Below are 20,000 nucleotides of genomic sequence, written 5' to 3'. Positions count from 1 at the left end.
GGAGTCTCAGAAAGAACAGGGACATAGTCATTTTGAAACCCGACAAAGGGAACGGTATTTATATTTTACCTATTTATTCTTGATATTTATATATATAAGTTGTAATGAGTTTCTTCTACTCATGTAATGCGCTTTTGATCATCCCATGGAAAGGGCCCAATATAAGTTAATTAAATTAAATTAGGCACTTCTCCCCTAGCCGAGTGTCACCACCAGAGTGACGTTTCTCAGTTTAAGTGCTCTTGACGTCATTTTTGCTAGATTATTTTCTCAACTGAAACCACACGTGTCCCATCACAAAAAATAACGTAATTTACGTGAAAAAAAAAAACGGAAAAATGACATTTTCCGACTGGTTTGCCATACTGGCAACCCAGTAACAACGCATTTTCCATGTTTTTTTAATTATATAGTCTCACGTTACACCCTTTCCGCTTTGGTCAAAGGACGAGAGGACATAAACTGTAGGTCGCTGATATACTACGTGAAACCAATCTTATTTCTTTATGTCGAAAATCGCGTGTTTCTTAATTTTACGTTACGATACCTTCAATACCTTTTGTATGTTGGGAAAAACCTTGCGAAGACCAAGGCCGATAGTATGCAAAAATAGTGATAAAATTTACACACTTTCAACAAACAATTTAAAACTTGCGATTTGTTCGAATCACACGATTTTTCTTCCATGCGTGCCTTAATGGTGTAAAGATTCAAGCGATAAAATTGAAAAAGGTAGATCATGCACGAGCTCTTGATGTCACAGAACCTGGCCTCGAATCACCTAGCGTACGGTCAAGGCTTTAACACGCTGACCAAAAACATGTGAGATATCATATACTTCATTGAATTGGAGATTTCACCTTGAAGCTTGATCGCTCTACCAACTGATCATGTCTGCGCATAAACTCGAAGTCACTGTTGTTTTAAGATAATCCAACGTTTTTTCACAGCAGGAGAAAGTTAAGGCCGACCGTCAGTCGAAGGCAACCCGAAGTCTCCTTCTTCAATGCCTTTCATCATAGGGGTCCCACGGGCGCTACTCCTATCCCAACGTGGCCCTAAGTAATTCTGGTATTCATCTTACCCACCTCAAATGGATCACAAGCTGACAGAGTTAACTTTGAAGCTCACGAGCTGGGTTTCCAACCCGGAACTAATACGCGGTTTAGTATAAGTGATATCCGCTACACTTCAAGCGCACCGTTAAATTAGTGCCCCTGCTACAAAAAAAACCACTTTCTTTTCTTTCTTTTCTTCAGATTTTGAAAGTGAGTTTGCTTAACACCTGGCTTGCAAAATTTTGAGCTTTGATTTTTGATCCAAAGGCCGTTTACTTTGAGTGCAAGTTTTGGATTTCACGGTCCGCCATTACTCACGTTCAAAACTGACCGACTGGACCTCAGAGGGCTGGATTTAGGGAAAAGTGACGTCAAAGGCTCACTAACTTAAAATGTCAGCCCGTGTGATTATGCGAAAAGTCTGAAAGCCCAAAACTCCCGTGCTTCATATTAAATCTGCGGCGTACACACGCAGTCACTCTTGTCTTAAATATTAATTATTTCCTTTCGTAATCTGTGTCATTGTAAATATATTAATTAACTATTTTATCTTTGCTCCATTGACCCAACTCGACTATCCTTGCTAAATTTGGGTGGACAAACTCTTCATTGTAACTAGTAGTGTATGAAATAAACATTGTTGTTGTTGTTGTTGTTGCATTGCATTCTTAAACTAGTGAGCCTTTGACGTCATTTTCTCCTCGATCCAGTAATGGCGGACCATCAAATAGGAAAATTCAATTCCATTTAAAATAAACAGGTGTTCTTTTGAAATCAAGGCCTAAAACTTTGGTCGCTTAGCGTTTAGTTAACATATATTTGAAATCAAAAGAGAAATAAGAATTGATATTTTGGTCACAGGGCCACTTTACGAGTTAATAAGTCCAAAACTATTGACTTAGACGCAAACAGCGGTAACAACAATTATAAGTAAGCGCGTTGTTTGAAATTGTTTACTTAACGTTTCGCATATTTCAAAAAATGCGCTTGTTTATAATGTTTGTCATCGCTCTTTGCGTCTTATTTATGGCCAAAAAAAAAAACAGTCAGTTACGAAATGGATACAATACCTTTTTTATTGACTAGGTTGAATCCGCGCTTTTTGAGATCCTCTCTAGCTAACTCTTCGTTAATCGAGATCGGCGCAGAGACAAAGTCACTATGGCGGCGTCTGGTGTCGGCGAAAGGAGACAAAGTTTTCCTCTTAATTTCAGTATCAGTTTTCCTTCTGGAGGACTGGGGAGAAGCGTCTGTTGAAGAGCTCTTTCCCTCAGCAACCGAGAAAAGCGTCTTTGGCTTGTCAACTTTAATTTCAGGGGGACTAAATGACGCTATTCCAATTGCCAAAGAACCGATGGATTTAAGTGCTGGCTGCATATCGCGAGTGGGCTCCTCCTTTTCAACACCATTCAAACCTGTCTTAGTATCATCCACTTTTGTGATGTCACTTCCGTTCAGGTGACTTTCTGAAATTCCAGAATCATTTCCGCTTTCCTCAGCTTGTTTAACTTCTTGATTTTCCTCTCTCGTAGTGGCCTCAAGTGTGGTGGCCACAGCAGTTGAGGAATCCATGGAGATGTCTTTAGCCTCTGTGTGCTGTTCTTCCTCTTCAAATGCTAGATTTTCGTGCGATCTAGACTCTGAAGTCAAAAGGACTGGTTCCTGGCTTACCTTTGTTTTCTCCACAGTTTCACCTGCCTCTATCTTAGATTCTTCTGGTTCGCTGGCTTTTTTGTCAAACAATTTGGGTAACGGTCTGATGAATAAAGAAAGAAAATCTTAATCAAGATATAAATGTTTTATCGTGACAAATTGATTGGGCTCCAAAAGTAAAAAAAAAAATACGCTTTTGCTTTTCAGAACCAAGACCTGTTCCGTAACTGACCGGTAATTTCAAAGGCCGATTTCCATGAAAGACAACGTTCGTTGGAAGTCCTTGGCTAGGCCGCACAGATAAAGCCAAACCAGGGCGAAACAGCTGCTTAGGGCGCACGGCCTTGCGCCTGCGTAAGGTACTGACGAGATCGCAGGGTTTCGCAGGGTTGGTAAAGTGAGTGATCTTGCTTTTAATTGTTTGCTAATTTTAACACAAGTTTTAAAGTAACGGTTCTCTAAGCTTTCCCAGATCCTAGTGAACTAATCACAAGGGATACAAGAGAGAGGATTGTGAGGAAAAAAAAATCCCCCAAAACAATTTCTACTCGGGCCGTTAAGCTCAAAGTCTACGACAGTTTCCAAGTCCTCTCAGTCCTCTGTCAGTCTCATTATAAGAGAAAAACATTCATAACAACCGAGTGTATATGACCCAAGAGTGAATTAGATAAGAGTGTTGATCTGTCACTTTTCGGTCTTGCCTCAACACAGTCACAAATGGATTTTCTTTTAGATACACTTTGTGCGAGAAACAAACAAAGGGCCGCCAATTTTAACCAATCAGAAGAAGCCATGTCATGGGGTGACTGCTTCTGCCATGTTTTTTCAGGGACATGACAACTGATTTTCGCGGGAACAGGTATTCTAAAAATAGACTAATTTGTGACTGTGCCGGACAGCCCACACTCTTATCTAATTCACTCTTGATGACCGGAATGCTAGTAGTATGTGTCTGTTTTCATTGACCCTATAACATTAATGAGCTTGCAAGACGCCGACGAGGACGGAGTTATGTAAACAAAGCATTTATGTCATCTGTAAAGAATTTATCCACATAAACCTAACAATTTACTTAAATGCTACAATTTTTCATTCCTGTTACATCCTTTGGTTATCAAATTGTACTTGTCATAAAGTCTCTTTCGTCTACTGTATTGTCTGTTGCTAGAAGCGGACTACTAAGCGAAAACAAAAATTTCAAGGGCACGCCTCTCTTTTCTCACCAATAGCTTTATACTTTTTTTGCCTAATAATGTCGAGCACAAATTGCCGTTCCATCAGGAAAGACACCTTTAATAAATCGATTCGCGTCACAATGAAAGCTCAAGGAATTTATTGAGCTCTTACAGTTTGTAACAATTTGCCGCAAACCAAGACAGAGAGAGAGAACTCGCACTCCCGAGTGAAAGCACTCGCCTCCCACCAATGTGGCCCGGGTTCGATTCCCAGACTCGGCATCATATTTGGGTTGAGTTTGTTGGTTCTCTACTCTGCACCAAGAGGTTTTCCCCTGGTACTCCGGTTTCCCCTCTCCTCAAAAACCAAAATTTGATTTGATTTGCGTTGTTAATTTCAATTTACAGTGTCCCCGATTAGTGCTCTACGGCGATAGAAGATTTCACACTTAAATAAAGTTCCTTTCCTTTCCTTTACCAATGCGTACCGAAGATCAAGATTTTTCAGATGAACGCTTGACCCCAGGCGATTTTTACGTAAAATTTCTTAACCCATTCACACTGTTTGAGGTGTGAGTGGGTTAAGTTCCATGTTCCAACAAATCCGCAACAAATGTTTAAAAAGACCCGATGCGCTAAATTCGGTGTAATACGTTCATCAGGCTCTAGAATAAAGAGTCTTTTTCTTGCTCAAACTGCAAAAAAAAAAAAAAAAATAGAAGTTTGCACACCCAATATGGCTATTCTTCATTGTATTCGTGTCATCGTTAAAAAAACATGTCACAATCATATTGATACCCACTTCAGAATGTTCGTTAGCTCTAAAATAAGTATTGGTATTATAGAACTCCTTGAAATTAAAGTTGTCAACTGTTTTTCTCAATTTACATTCATTTAATATGAAACATTGAAGCAAACACAAGAAGAAAAAATATGTAAAATTTCTGTGCTTGCTGCTCCAAATTGCACAGACTTTAACGTGGATCTACGTCATCATATTTTGGTCATACCGTGAAATGCTTAGAAAAACCGTTGACTATAGCGTAGCAGGGGGCCCTGCGGCGGCCAAAACTGCCTACCTGCATAGACATAACAACTAAAGATTGTCAGGAACAATCAATAGCAATTTTATTGCGGTAGCCTGCTCAGTGAATTTACGTCATTGAGTCGTGTCCGACTCTAGCTTATGGTTGGCAAAGAGGGAAACGAATTCAGTGCAACTCGTCACACTAAACTTGAAGCGAATGAACAAAAATCTACAATCAGTTATCTCTCTCTGTAAGTGTTCATCATAATCATCACCTAAAATAATCTCAGAAATATGTTGCACACGAGTAAATGTTTTTTATACGGAATAGCTGGAATCAAAAAGCCTTGTCACTTATTTGAGATCCATTCATTTCAGCTATGTTCCTACATTCAATTAAAAGAAATCGCTCGTGTGTTTTAATTGAAGTTGTTTTTTGTTTATTTGAGTGGCTTTTCACGGTTCCAAAACACAATAGGTGCTCACTGTATGTCTGCTTAGGCGAAACAACGACGGCATTCTATCCTTTCATATTTTCAAGGTCTTAAGCAAACATGCCACAATATTACTGTTCGCCAAGCATTAATTTTCTTAATATGAACCGAAAATCTAGCAGGAACTTCACTACTACTTTAAATGCAAATACCTGCATAGGTAATTCAAACTTTATACGTATGTTAACACAGCCAGCTTGTTATCCCCCGATGTGACTACATTACTTATCCGTTTCGTAGAGAATTGTTCTTATACGTAGTTGTATTCGAATTTTCTTTCCCACTAAAATTCAAGCTCGAGACGAAATGTTAAATTTTATAGCCAAGTCTTCGGCTAATCACTAGTCTGAATGATGACTAGCGAATACAAACGATTAAATAAAACTAACAAGAGATAATCCCTTCGACTGGCCGATGCAATGGAAAACCAAATTTAGAGGCATCGGCTCACTCCACTTTACCTGTATGTACCAAACAAATGCAGAGAGATGACTTTAAAATTTCCTGGTTTTCAGAGTAGCTTTCTGTATCTGTAAATGTGTACAAGCTTGTCTTTGTTACAGTTCTTAAATTCAAATGAGTTGTCCCTTGAAAACGAAGTCATAAAATTGTAATCTAAAAGATCAGTTTTTTGCCAAGCAAACCGCTCGAAGTCGTGGTCGTGAAAACATGTATCCTAGTAAAGTTCAAGTGTGCGAGGGGCATGGAAGTTGAGAAGAACTTTAAACTGGACAGAAAAAAATATAGCAGCAATAAGACGGAATAACATATTAACACGACTTACGCCAGCAGACGTGTAAATTGGTCCATGCTGAAAAATTTGTATCTGCTTCAGTTGTGTTTAATCCCTCTTTGGATATAACCGGCTTTTTTCGACAAAAGCGCGACTAAGTTGGAAAAATCAAAAAGTTATACCAAGACAAAATGTGTGATCACCGAATAGGAAACGATGACCATAATTTTGGACGACTACAACCGGTTAACCTCATGAATAAACAAAACGGGTCGCAAAAAAAACACACACGTCAAAATTTGAATTATTGCACCAATCAGAGAGTGAATGCTCTGCCATATTTCAAAAGACATTATGTTGTCTGGAAACCCATTGGATCTCGCTTTTATATCTTGCAAAGTTCGCTGGGAAGACATTTAGGGATGTCATCTTTAGAAACACCTTTTAAGAAGCGTGAGCACGAAACTTGCCTTTAAAAATGGTTTGATCATGACGTTATTAAGCCATCAACTCAGATAATTTTTTTCGGTGTGAAAATTCTTAAATTAAGTGTGTAAAGTCTTAAATGGCTTTTAAAAAGGGAAACATACATGGCGTTTGTGACATATACAGTGTACACGGCGAAATATCTACGGCTTTTCTTTCCTGTACGAACTGAAAAAACGTGTAGGGGGAAATGAATTGATTGAAAATTATCGGCATCTGTTTGACGTCTCAATGCAATAGTATTTATTTTACAAAAAATTGAATGCAACTTGATCATTGCAATTTAGGCTAAAATCGTCATCTTTGTTAGCTAGAACTCGGCTGTTTTGATGGGAGCAATAGTGATCGAAAGGAATCAATAAGATCATATATTGGCCTTCCCGCTGAACTTCCTCACGGATCAGCGAGCCAATGTTGAAGTGCTAGCAGTGTTTTCCTCTTTATGGAAAGCTAATTTCTGTTAAGATTTTTAGCTGTTTAAAATAAATTATTGGAAATATGATCAGTTATAGATTGACACATTCATGAATTCGTAATGTTCGATTTAACTTTTATAATATTCAGCCACAAATTTTTCCCCTTATTTCACAAGCTGGTTGCCTTAAATCACTCGAGACGACGAAAATTCAGACGTTAATGATGAAAAAAAAAGGTGATAATAAAGGTAGATGATAAAAAACGAAGATAAAAAGGTGTTTACTTTGTACTCCTTGTCTGAAAAATCAGTTATTATCAGGTCAAAAAAGATTGAGAGACAGCTTGCTAGGAAATTAATCATGTGATTGTTAATTGCTATGACACACTTCTGCAAGCGGAATAATTTATTCCAAACAGCGGCTTCTAATCAAGCCGCAGACAAATTGAGTACATCGGATTTTCTTCTAAAGCATATCATCGTCATGTTTTTTGTTCGTATTACATGTACATGTACTGCTTAGCTAAAGGCTGAACGTTCGATGTGCGGTTGAAAACGTTCATAAGATGTTTTTGTTTCACCTGATGACTTTGATGGTGTTGAAGTTATTTTAAAACGATTATAAATACGAACTGCTCATACAAACTGAGATGGGTATTATGCAATAAGAAAGCTATTGTTATTTAATTCAAAATATGCCCTTAAGTATTTTGGTTAATTTACATTTATTTACCTTTAAAGATTTTATGCTTTTATTTAAAATACAAATGAGCCAAATAAAAACGTCCTTAATCAACTCTCAGGCAGCGTGAGGAAAGTTCTTAATACGTTCTTAAAATTTTGGTAAGGTGCCGGCCTTCAAAGTTCTTACAAAAACGGGTTCTTATTATAAAAAAAGAGTGTATTTATAATAAATACGAGCAAAGGGAAACAATAGCCCATCTGCAATTGTACTGTCCTGGTTGGGCCAATCCATGGTTCACTGCTGATGATGGAAATATTAAATCAAAAGTTTTTTGCTACTTATATAGTTTACGTTTTGTTTTACTTTTTGTTGCAGTTACAGAATTTTAACAGAACTTAATTGGCAGGCATGCACTCTTTAAGATGGAGCTTTCAAGCTCAGTGCTGGGAACGACAAATGAAAATGATGATTTAATATGTCTACTTCGATTCTCTGGGGGCATTTTAGGGTCAATGAAGCAAATTCAAAAGAGCTTAAGGAAGCTTAAGTTGCCGGAGACTACTGTGACCAACTTCAGCAAGTGGTCGAAGAAGAACTTAAACGGGAGAATGCCGTATTGGAAGCGGCTTAGGCACACGGTCACACCGCATCCCAACATGGCTTCCTGAATGATGACGATGATCACGGCTGACAGATTGAGTTATTTTTGGAACGGAACTCCGCGAGAACACGCGCTCATAACTGAAGAAATCAAAACTCAAGTTTCTCTTTCACCATACGTAAATAGAGAACCACAAAAAAAAAAAAGGATTTAAGTAAGGTACAATGCTCTCTAGAAAATACCAAAGAACATAATCTAGCCAGGATTAGCAATATGGCACCATTACGCAATGCAATATTGTCGCGCCTCTTACGACCTTTTCACCGTTTCTGACGCCATCTTGGTTGGGGGGTAAACGCGCCTTAAATTAGGCAGATTTCAAAAATATTAAAATAATTGTAGTCGTTTTATGAATATCATTCACTCAACGGAAAATTAGATCGTTGCACCAGGCACAACTTCTGAAAACTGGATATTAGAAATCCCCTCAGGTCGCTTCAAATTTCTCGGGAATTTGCATAATTATGTTTACAAGGGTTTATAGGAAATTTACAATTTCGTTTAGGGTCGTTATAGCTTGATTCTGATCGTCATACTTCACGAAAATAATCTCAATAGCAGTGCTTTTTGAGAGGTATTCTCGCTATCCACAATCGTCAGACGTTAAAGGATTTATAACTGTTCAAAGTCGGCAAGATTCCCATACACTCACTGTAATTTAAGCCGCGTTCCGTGTTTGTCCCCCAACTAATATGACATCAGAAACCGTGAAAAGGTCTATTGTCATGGAGGAGATTGAGATGGTGTCCTTTTAACTCCACGATTGTACTTTTTGACTAAGTGTATTATTGAGCGTCTCTTCCTCTGATTGGAATTACAACTGTATTTGGTAAGATTCAGGAGCACCCAACGAGGATAAAGTTCAAACAACTTAAACATAGCATTGTTAAACTTATTTTAGTATGTAAACGGTAGATATAGGCATATTTTTATCCTCCAAAAATTTTTCATCTGTTCGGATTTCCTAGCTGAAGGTCTAGTGATCCGAAAATTATAGGGATCAACACTTACCTTTTCGAAAATTTCAGCCAGAAAAAAGGCTCCCGAAAATTCTAGGTGACCTTTTTAGGGCAAAAATCCGTTATAAATGGGCAATTATACCATTTTTTAGATGTTCGAAAATCCTAGGAGAGGCAGGCAAGCAAGAAATTTTACAACAAATGTTCCGAAAATTCTAGATGTCAAATCGTCTTCCGAACAGATATTTTCCAAAAATTGACGTTGGGTGCCCCTGAAGATTGCCTAAAATCTCGGAGAGTCTATACTTTTGTGCTCTGAAAACTATGGCAAGAGTGCAAAAGCGATCATAAGTCCTGGCCAAACGCTCACAACATTTCAACGCAACATCTTGCAACGTTGTTGGGCACAACATATTGCACCCGTTTGGCCACCCTGTTGAGATATGTTGCAACTTAGAGGCTCGTTTGGCCGCGTCACTGCACAGGGAGCCCACACAAACAGTGTGTCTGTTTGAATGGTCGAAATATAAAGAAATGTATGGGAAATATTGAAGAGTCCTGATATAGTAAACTTACATCGAGAAATGACTATGTTAAAGCTCAAAATAAACGTAAACCTACCTCAGTTGTTGTGTATTATCATTTCTGCGGCTGAAAGTGGTGAATTTGAGCGATTTGGTGGGTTTTCCGTTGATTGTTACTACACGTCCTTAGAAGGAGACAAGGGTGGAAAGCTCATTTTCGACCGCTCCTACGTCAAGCCGATTTTCACCCAGAAATTAGAATTGTCCGCCTTTCAAATCGAACACCAGATAAACTGAAAGGTTGACGCTTCTTCTCGTGCCATTCAATCGAAGATCCATTCAAAATCCAAGCGCTAACCGCCAAATAATTTTCGAGAAATGCGAAGGCTGGGTGAAAATCGGCTTGACGCTGGAGCGGTCGAAAATGAGCTTTCCACCCTTGGCTCCTTCTAAGGACGTGTAGTAAAAGTTTACTATATTAGGACTCTTCAATATTCCCATACATTTCTTTATATTTCGAACATACAAACAGACACACTGTTTGTGTGGGATCCCTGTGGTTACTGCTTTACGTTACTGTTTCGTTACTGCAGCATTGTTGCACTAGGGCATGCGCACTAGGTCCACTTGTTGCGCACCAAGGGCCTGGGCACATAAACATTGATATGTTGCGTTGAAAATGTTGAGAATGTTGCGTGCGTTTGGCCAGCCCGTTCAACACATGTGGCAACATCAAGCAACAATGTTCCAAGATGCTGTGTTGAAATGTTGCAAGCGTTTTGGCCAGGCCTTTATGTAAAATCTGTAGCATGGATTTAAGAGAGTTTATTTTTCAACGAAGTTGTGACGTCACAAAGCCTCCTTTTGATAAATTTTGTTAAAGATTTTCTCCGTTTTTTTTTTGCAAACGGCAATCACATGCTACAGATTATGAACAATGATAGCATGGTTCCGTTCGCAAAAAAAAATCACAGCTTTGTTTCTTTTCCTTAGAGTTTTTAGTGTTTTTTCATTGAAACGCGCGGTTGGACTGGCACTAGATGCGCATGCGCTATGTGACCAAAGTGATGTCGAATATTCATTTAAAACGCATCCTCTTCCCCAGAGGCCGCGATTCTTTCTCTCAGCACCAAGAATATCGATATTCTTGGTGCTGACCGAAGACATCGCGGCCTCTGGGGATCGGTTTAAAACGATCTTTGAGGTAACGTTTTAAAAAACGTTACCTCAAAGATCCCTCCGCATTAGCATTTCGAAATTAATTCACATGTCAGGGTTTTACAAGCAGCTCTTCTAAAACCCTGATGTAACCACTGGCTGAACCTTGCGTGTAAAACCCTGATGAAGAAAGGCAGTAGCTTTCGAAATATTGGATTTTGCCGGCCAATATATTCCTTCACCGTAATATCAGCCTCGCTCTTTTTGTCGTTTTATACTTAAATCGCTTATAAGGTCCTTCTCCAGGCTAGGATCCGGTGCTTCTGTGTTGTTACCCTAGTCCTTGCTTAGAAAGTTATATTTGCCCAAGGTGGGATCCCTTAGCTTCATTTCACTAAGGTTACTTCAAAAATGGAACTTTTTCCTGTGACGCTTGCATGGTTGGCGTTTCGCTTGAGGCGCCATCATCATCACGTAGCGCCACTTATCCGCTCCGATAAAGATCATACTTCTGCTTGCAAGAACGCAATATCTTAATTTCATTGCTGATTGTCATCACGTTCCTGATTTGCATTGAGGCGAGGCGTACATTTAAGTACTCAAGTACTTTTCTCAACATTTGAGGAGAATCAAACAAAGCATCAATTTAGTTAATGTACTATGCAACGCGTTAAAAACTAAAAAGGGCCAAGTTCTTGTTTACACGTTGTTTACAATAATCAAGTGGAGTTAAGGTTTAAATTCCTTGGAGCCCTGGATTTCCATTTTCATTCTTATGAAGGGTCGTGCATGTTCATGACACTTCGCTAATTTAAAAGTACTTTAAGGCTACTTGAGGAAGTAAATACTTCAGGTTTATAATTATAAATAAATATGGAGCCCCCGTCCACACGTACGGATATTTCGACAACAGATTTTTTTCTCCGTTTTTGCCTTCCGTCCACACGTAAACGGCGTAAAACGCTCTTTACAGCGAGTGTTTGTAAAAACGCCGGCTTACTGTTTTCGTATGGACGCACCGCGAAAACGAAGGTTTTCGAGGTCAGTCTGTTCGGGGCCCGTTTCTCGGAAGTCCCGAAAAGTTTTGCACCCGAAAAGCCATTTTACAAAAATGCCATAGGCTGGTCTTAAAAACATGTCTATTCAAGATAACAAAGAGCAAAATGATTGTGAAGTCTGATGACGTAAAATGTCTCCGTGGTTGAGATAAAGAAGGAAGTTATGTCACCCAAAATAACTACAAATTTTTCGGTTGATCAGTTTCCAACGCTTCTCGCGTAATTCCGGTAAACACTTAAAATAAAGAGCATACATCGCGAAAACAAGCACGGTGACCCCCTCTTTTTCCTGCATTTTTTGTATGTCTTGTGCATGAATATCAATTGTGCCAAGTTTGACAGAAATCTGGATAGTACGTCATTTTTCAAGGGAATTACCTTAAGCACGCGCGTTTTTGAGACGCGGACGGCAACCGGAAGAGAACTGTTTTCCCTTTTAATTTGTCTTCAGGCGACCACATTTACATTGCTAAGTATCGTTTCTGTATTAGAGATGATAATTATAAAAATCTAGGGACACTTCTATCCTTGCACGCGAAATGTTCTCTTCCGGTTGCCGTCCGCGTCTAAAAAAAATGCCCGAGCTTTAAGCTCCCTATTAGTAGTAACGCGCATGCTCTATGACAACTGTAAGGGACGCTACCGTGTCTCAATGGTTTTAGCGTTTTCGTGTAGACAGGTATATTTTTACATGTAGACGCCTATTTTTTTTTAAACGGAGGGGTTTTTTTTCCGTTTTTCTTTCTTCGATCTTTTTATCCGCATACGTGTGAAGGGGGCCTGAAGAATGATAATGATTTATTTTTATTCTATTTTAAAATGTTCTTATTATCACAAATGTGTCAATGAATTTTAATATAAAGACAATTAGAAAATAAATTCAAAAATATTTTAAATGTGTAAAAATACATTATTTTTAAATACTGAAGTTCAATGCTACAGTTTTTACCATAATGCCCACACAGCTTGCTAAATTGTCCAAGAATGCTCAAGCAAAGTAGAAGCCTTCTTTGTATTTTTTGCAAAGTACTATGCCAGCCTCTCAGGCTGTTCGAGCAGCAAGCATGGGAGCATTATTCACAGACGCTTTTTACCTTGGCAAAATGTTTAAGGTAGACAAGCTTAGCATAATGTGACACTTGAAAGTTACATGAACGTTTAGAGTACTTTGGAAGGGGGTGGGGTGGGGAGGGCACATTTTATCCACTTAATAGTTCTCTCGCACATTTTCACTCACTTTTTTTCAAATTTGATTCCATACAACAACTCTTCAAAATGGAAAACGAGAATTGACTCGAGAGAGTATCATCTAAGGAGAGAGATGGCTGAATAACCCATATATTAAAATTCAGTCCCAAACAAAAGGCATCATTTCGAGGCTCTGGGGAATAAACTCTTACATGTCCTTTTATTTATTCCCCAGAGCCTCGAGTTGATGCATTTTGTTTAGGAGTGGATTTTAATACGTTGAAGGTGGGTTATTGTGAAATCTTATCTTGAAAAATGGCTTCAAGTCATATATTTGATTTTGTGGAGGTGAGACAAGATGTCATTCATTAACTATTATTATTAATTTTATTATTAAGTTTAAATAATGGACTCTTGCTTTAAACTTAAGTACTTATTTAATACAAAGGACACATATTTAAAATTTCATTTAAAAGATATCATGACCGTCTTTATTGGACTTGAATGTTGTAAATTGGGATTTAAACAGAGTAGTCATCTCTACCATAGCATTTTATCTGTTATCTTTATCATGTACTCATGAAAAAAAATTAAGGTGAATTCCATCATTTATGGCAGTTACATTAATTTTTATTGAACACAAGAGGAGAAGATGAGGTAAGACGACGGACCCCCATGCCCCATCATAGTTTTTTGAAATCTAGTTTTAGTTTCGCAAAGCGTTCTCTTACCTCATGGATCCTCTCGTGTTGAACACGAACTGATAATAGAGTTTAAAAAACTCATTTGATGTGCGGAGCTTATCAGGGTATAACTACATTAAGTGGGTTTACCATTTATTTGATCTTCATAAAATGGCATTGGTTCAGTTTAAAGTAACATGCAGTTAGGCTTACTTCACATTAAGAACAACACGAAACTACATTAATGTATTCCGGGATCTTTTTATCTCCTATTATTTCACTGATGCCTTGTTTCAATGTGGTTGTTGGGAGAGCCTCCCTACGGATAGACCATTCTTGTCTTCCAGGGGATGGGCACGAGGACAAAAAGGGCCAGGAGAATCTGTGGCCACTATACGGCAAACTTTAACCCCGGGGTATCTTTTTTTTTTTTTTAAAGGATCAAAACTACGTTCCATGCCAATTTCTACAAAATCCTTGAAACGAGCGCAATCGCACGCTTCAATCAAGGCTCATAAATGTACCTCGACACACGCTCCTTGATTTCTCATCTCATCTTTAACTTCCAAACTGAACGGCTGAAAAACATTTTGGCACAACAAAGAGCAAAAGAAAGGAACATGACCTCGGGAACGGGAGTGATGTACTAGGTTCCACGTTGTAAGGACCAAAGAAAATGAACAAATCCGTAGAAAAGCAACTAGCATAAATATATATATATTTTATTACCAAGACACAACTAACAGTCGGAAGAATTGCTGACATGGTACATTAGGGTCAAGTGAAAAACGTTTCTAAGGTCTCACCGAAGTATCAATGAAAATTAATTTGAGGGTGTTCACACGTCAAATCTCAGTCCAGTTCGCCTTTCATTCCAGTACGATTTTATCTCAGGTCTGTTTGATAAGTTCGTGTCAAACTGAAGATTGGCAGTTGTATCATGTAGACACCCACTTACTATAAAAAATTACCTTGATATTTCCCAGCTAGCAGAAAATTTCCGCTGATATTATAAGAAGGGTTGATAGGGAAAAGTGCTCTGATACGCACGCACCAGTGTTGCCAAGCAACCAAACAGAACATAGCTTACGTCACCTGCTACCACAGGTAGCGCCATCTCGGGCTCAGCATCAGTTAGCGGGCAATTCTGCTTGGCATGCGTTTCGAAACATTTACAAATAATTATTTCGGAGCGCAGAGTGATCCCATGATTCGACTGAGTACTGCAAACCGGAGCAGTCTCCACGAACCCCGTCTTAAAATATCATTGGGTTTTCTAGCAGAGAAACTTAATTGTTGGCGTAATTGAGTAATAAATAATGGCTCAGTATAAGTTGTATAGGGGGATACTACGGATTTAGCGGATTTCTTTCCACTGAGAAATTTCAAGGTCCCGTTCTTCAACCCAGGAAGCCAACAAGTAACCGCCATACATATAAATATGAAAATCGTTAGAAACCATTTATCAATATAAACGACCTAGAAAAAGAAGCCGTTGTCAGTTGGAACCATACAAAATGTTTCATTGACAAATTTTGAAATATTTCCTTGTTGCAAAAACGTGTACAAGTATATCCAATTACTTTTGTTGTTGAAAGCTGCTAGTTATCTCGTAAATTTAGCTTTCAGATAAATTTTTTTCAGACCGGCTGTTTCTCGCCTTCAGCGCGGTCGACCAATTAAAAACTTGTTTTCAACGAAACGCATCGTCTAGAAACCCTTGAAATTTGACTCGATCAAGTTTCCAGCAGAACTAAATGCACGCTAGTCTAAATTGGATACCGAACTTTGAGCCACTCTGCAAGTGCGAAGGCCATCTCACTGAAAGAAAGAAATTACTAATGTTGCAAAAAAACCTTGGATTTGGATTTAAAATTTCTAACCAGATTTCTTATTACACCCCTGGTTTAAGGATGTTATCAAATATGGGGCAAAATTACTGAATGCTGACTGGCTGACACGGAGTGCATTTTTTTTCATGATTACTTGATCCTGATTGGACCATAGTTGCTTAGCCAGAGCAAGCCAGGCCAGGTTAAAAGACAATCTCTATTTCGGATTCTGATTCTGGTTAAACTGCTTTTTACCCACATATGACTTCTGTTGACAGCAACGATTAATTGACTTGAACTTTAACCGAATGAAAGTGTCGAGCGACTCAGCCAATTTTATGAAAACTCGAAAGTACGTGTGAAATTAATCCTTAAATGCCCTTGGGCCCATGCGATTACACATACTAATCTCGTCAGACTACTGGCGGTTTCTAGAATATGCCCCTCTTGACTGGACTGCTTTTTCGTTTGATTCCGTGATTTTCAAGACACAAAAACGCTTTACTAACTTTACTACAACGCGCCTTGTTTATTTTTTCGCGTAAAATTACGACCATGGCGCCATCGATAGCCACCCCATGAATGAAAGCGGTATCCCATAACATTGTTTTCCAAAGAGAAGAATCATGACGGCCCTCATCTACTTTTCTGTAGTCATCAGTCTGTTTGACTATTCATACTCGAACGCAAATTCAGCGTGTATTCGTGCCACTGGTTGGGTCTATCCAGCATCATCTGCCACGCCTGTACCTCCAGTCCCTCCGAATCGTCCCAAGGCTCCGATTTGTTGCCCAGACCCAGCCGCAGGCCTCCGAGAAAGTCGTTGCTAGAGCCTCGGTCAAAGTCCCACACCGTCAGTTCTAGGACACGGTTTCTAAGCTCTTCAACTGTTTGATTGGCGTACGAGTAGGAGAAGTCCCAAACTGGATTGAGGTTCTTTTTGACAACGTGGGTTTTTTGTTTGGTCTTTTTGCTTGTGTCTGGTAAAAGATAGCTGTTGGCAATGCAGATGATAAATAACAAAGCCCCGTAAAAATAATTCGGCAGGAACGTCATGTTAGCCTTAATCACAGTATAAAAATAATACACCTCCAAAATATAGCTAACATTAGTCAACAATGGTTTGTACTCTATAAAGCGTTTTCCCGTGACGTCACGGCAGCCATGTTGATGTACCTAAATTATCCTCTGGGAATTGAGCTCTATTCCAGGTGATCTGGTGACGTAATTTGGAAGACTGGGAAGAAAAATTTTAACGCCGTATTTCTTCCCAGTCCTCCGAGTTACGTCACCAGATCACCTGGCTATCATGCAAAACGCTTTCTTTTGTTTCAGTGGAAAAACAAGGTTACTGATCACGTGTGTGAAAACACTCTATATATGGGTTTTCTTGAACTGTTTTGAGTGTTTTCAGGTGACGTCACGGCAGCCATATTGGTCTCCTAAATAATGCGGCGGCGGCGTTGGTGTACCCAACCAATCCTTCGGGAATTGAACTCAATTATCACGAACCTTTTCTTTTGTTTTAGTGCAAAAACAAGGTTACTGATAACGCGAGTGAAAACACTCTTACACCAACGATGCAGCTTGTAAGTTACTTGTAAATTCATTAATAACTCATAGAGTTGAGAAACAGAAACGCAGTATTCAGGCCCCTGTTAATTAATCCCGATACCGTTTAAATGGCTATCCTAATGGGTCAGTTTCGTATTCTAACGGTTGGACTGGATCTAGCATGAAATGGAGGCTAATGAGGGCAAATTAATTAGCATTTGAAAAGATTTGCCCGCATTAGCCTCCATTTCATGCTAGATCCAGTCCAGCTGCGAGAATTCGAAAATGGTCAATTAGAAGTCTGTCTGTTATGGGCCCTAAATAGAGCGTTTTCACATGACGTCACGGTGGCCATGTTCGTGTTCCAAAACAAAGGAATGGCGGCCATGATGAGGTACCAAACTAATCCTACAGGAATTGAACCCTATTTTTACGCAAATACTTTCCTTTGTTTCAGTAATCCAATATGGCTGCTAGTCACGTGAGCGAAAACGCTCTATAAGCCATCTCTGACTCTCAGATCAGCCTCGGTTTCAAAGCGAGTCCGAGCGCAAATCCAGCAACTCTCGCTTTAAAAAACGACTGATCTCCATGAACACAAATACAACAAATGGAAGGGAGGGGGTGGGATATTACATGCACAGTTATTATAACCTCATGTCCACATGAACACTACGACTGAGTAGTTTACCTACTTCTTTCTTTGGGATTATTTTGTTGCTTTACATGACCAGAAAATTAGTATAGGTAATCGCATGATTTCGAGTGCAATTTGGAATAAATAAACACGAGTAAATTCTTTCAAAGGCGCACAAAACTGCGCGGCCCCATTGACCGAGTGCAATTTGTAGTCTTTGAAAAAATAGTGCTTATTTCTTCCAAATTGCACAAGAAAAGTCATGTGATTACTTATTAATAATATACATGAAAAAATTTGAGTCTGTTAAGCAAAAGCAACTCACGAGTATCACGGAAAAATCGCGCCATGGCTCGCATTTGATTGGCTATCAATGCAACAGTTTCACTATTAATAAAATAATAATGAATAATAATAATAATAATAATAATTATTTTTATTATTATTATTACTATTATTAAAAAAATGCATCATTTTCTACCTTAGTTGACCACTAACACATCGTTTTCGCCCCTTCCCCCCAAGCGGAACATAAGTTACAGTGGAAGAATAGGAGAGGGGGATTTCGCATATGAAGGGATGGGGATGCTGGTTGGAAATTTTGAATTAAACCCCAAAAGGAGACCAATCTGAGCTTCGCCCAGGATTCTTTGATCCCAATAAGAGACCATATTTAAAACATATTTTTATATTTCTTCGCGTGAAACCCTAAACGAGACCTTCACGGCTACATATGGGCTGCATAATTATGATGGTGTTTTCCCCAGAACACCCTAAGTGAGACCAAAATCCAAAATTTACACCCCTGAGCGATACGGAAGAAAATCAAAACGATTTTCGCTCGTATTTGCTGGATAGAAAAAGCCTCGAGTTGGATAACGTGTACTCAAAGCATCGTCTTGAACTGAAATAAAGGCAGGCAAAATTTAGGGCTTCATGCAAAACAAAAACGGGACGAGAAAAGTCGTCAAGGCAGAGAAACGTGATGGATAATGTCAAAGTCATTTTGACAATTCATAATTTGTACTAAAAAGGAAAATTAAGAAACTGCGCGCATGATGGTTGCCGAAAAAAAAAACACTGAAAGAAAGAGGGAAAACACATTCAAACTTGAAAAAGGAAATATGGACACTAAAGCCTTTAACTGCGGAGCAACATAAAGGTATCTTCAATTTATCAGGATAAACTATGCGTCTAGAGAAGATAATCACTGTAACACGGAGTATTTGAAAACATCATCATGAAAAATAAAATAATTTGTTCACATCATGGATCTCAGGTTGACATTGTAATCATCCGCTTCGCAGGTGTTCATTTTTGACCGGCCGGCAAAATCGAAAAGCATACAGTCGAGGAACAATTATAGTAACGAAAAAAAAATTGCCTATGCAAAAGAAATCGTAATATCATTGAACAAATAGACATGCTGAAGAATCGCAACGAATTGAGAAGAGCACCCTACAAAGATAATAATTTACGGGAAACTACCACCGATTTCAGACACACTCAGGCGCAGGCGTCTCCTGTACGCCGGACACCGCCTGAGAGCAAAGGATGAGACCATTTCATCGCTCCTCCTGTGGAAGAGAAACATCCTGATCCAAAGTCGGCCCGAGGGACACGGGCATGGCCCCAGTGGATCAGAGTAATGCTATGTTGGACCGAAACCTGTGGAAAACTGTTATGCAAAACATCCCAGCCAGTGCCGAAGGATGATGATGATGATGAGAAGAGAAAAGAAAACTCTCAAGTACTGTATTTACAAAATACATGACTGAAACAGATGGAACTTTTACTACACCACACTACATCTATTGGTGAGAACTAAAGCTTGTGGTTGGAGACCACTTAAACATTCGTTTCAAAACACAATGATGACTAAAGAATCGACCTCACGGTTACACGAAAGTGCCGTCGCAAGATTCGCTAAAAAAAGTGAAATTGTCGCAAGAAATTTAACCCAGCACTTTAAAGAGGTGATTTTAAATTGAATCTGTTATTTCCTCTCACGGCTAAAAAC

The 20,000-nt window shown here is 39.0% G+C and overlaps 1 protein-coding gene across 1 annotated transcript in view; it reads right to left on the bottom strand.

Moving 5' to 3' along the window:
* LOC138052890 (uncharacterized) overlaps window positions 1–20,000 on the bottom strand; it is a 59,926-nt gene that overhangs the window by 14,431 nt on the left and 25,495 nt on the right. The window contains exon 11 of the mRNA XM_068899484.1: window positions 2,129–2,814. Coding sequence (XP_068755585.1) covers window positions 2,129–2,814 — 686 coding nt within the window. The remainder of the gene's footprint in view (window positions 1–2,128; window positions 2,815–20,000) is intronic.

Source organism: Montipora capricornis, chromosome 6 (genome assembly GCF_036669925.1).
Source record: "Montipora capricornis isolate CH-2021 chromosome 6, ASM3666992v2, whole genome shotgun sequence".
In the NCBI taxonomy this organism is placed as follows: Eukaryota; Metazoa; Cnidaria; class Anthozoa; order Scleractinia; family Acroporidae; genus Montipora; species Montipora capricornis.
This window is presented reverse-complemented; position numbering and strand designations above follow the sequence as displayed.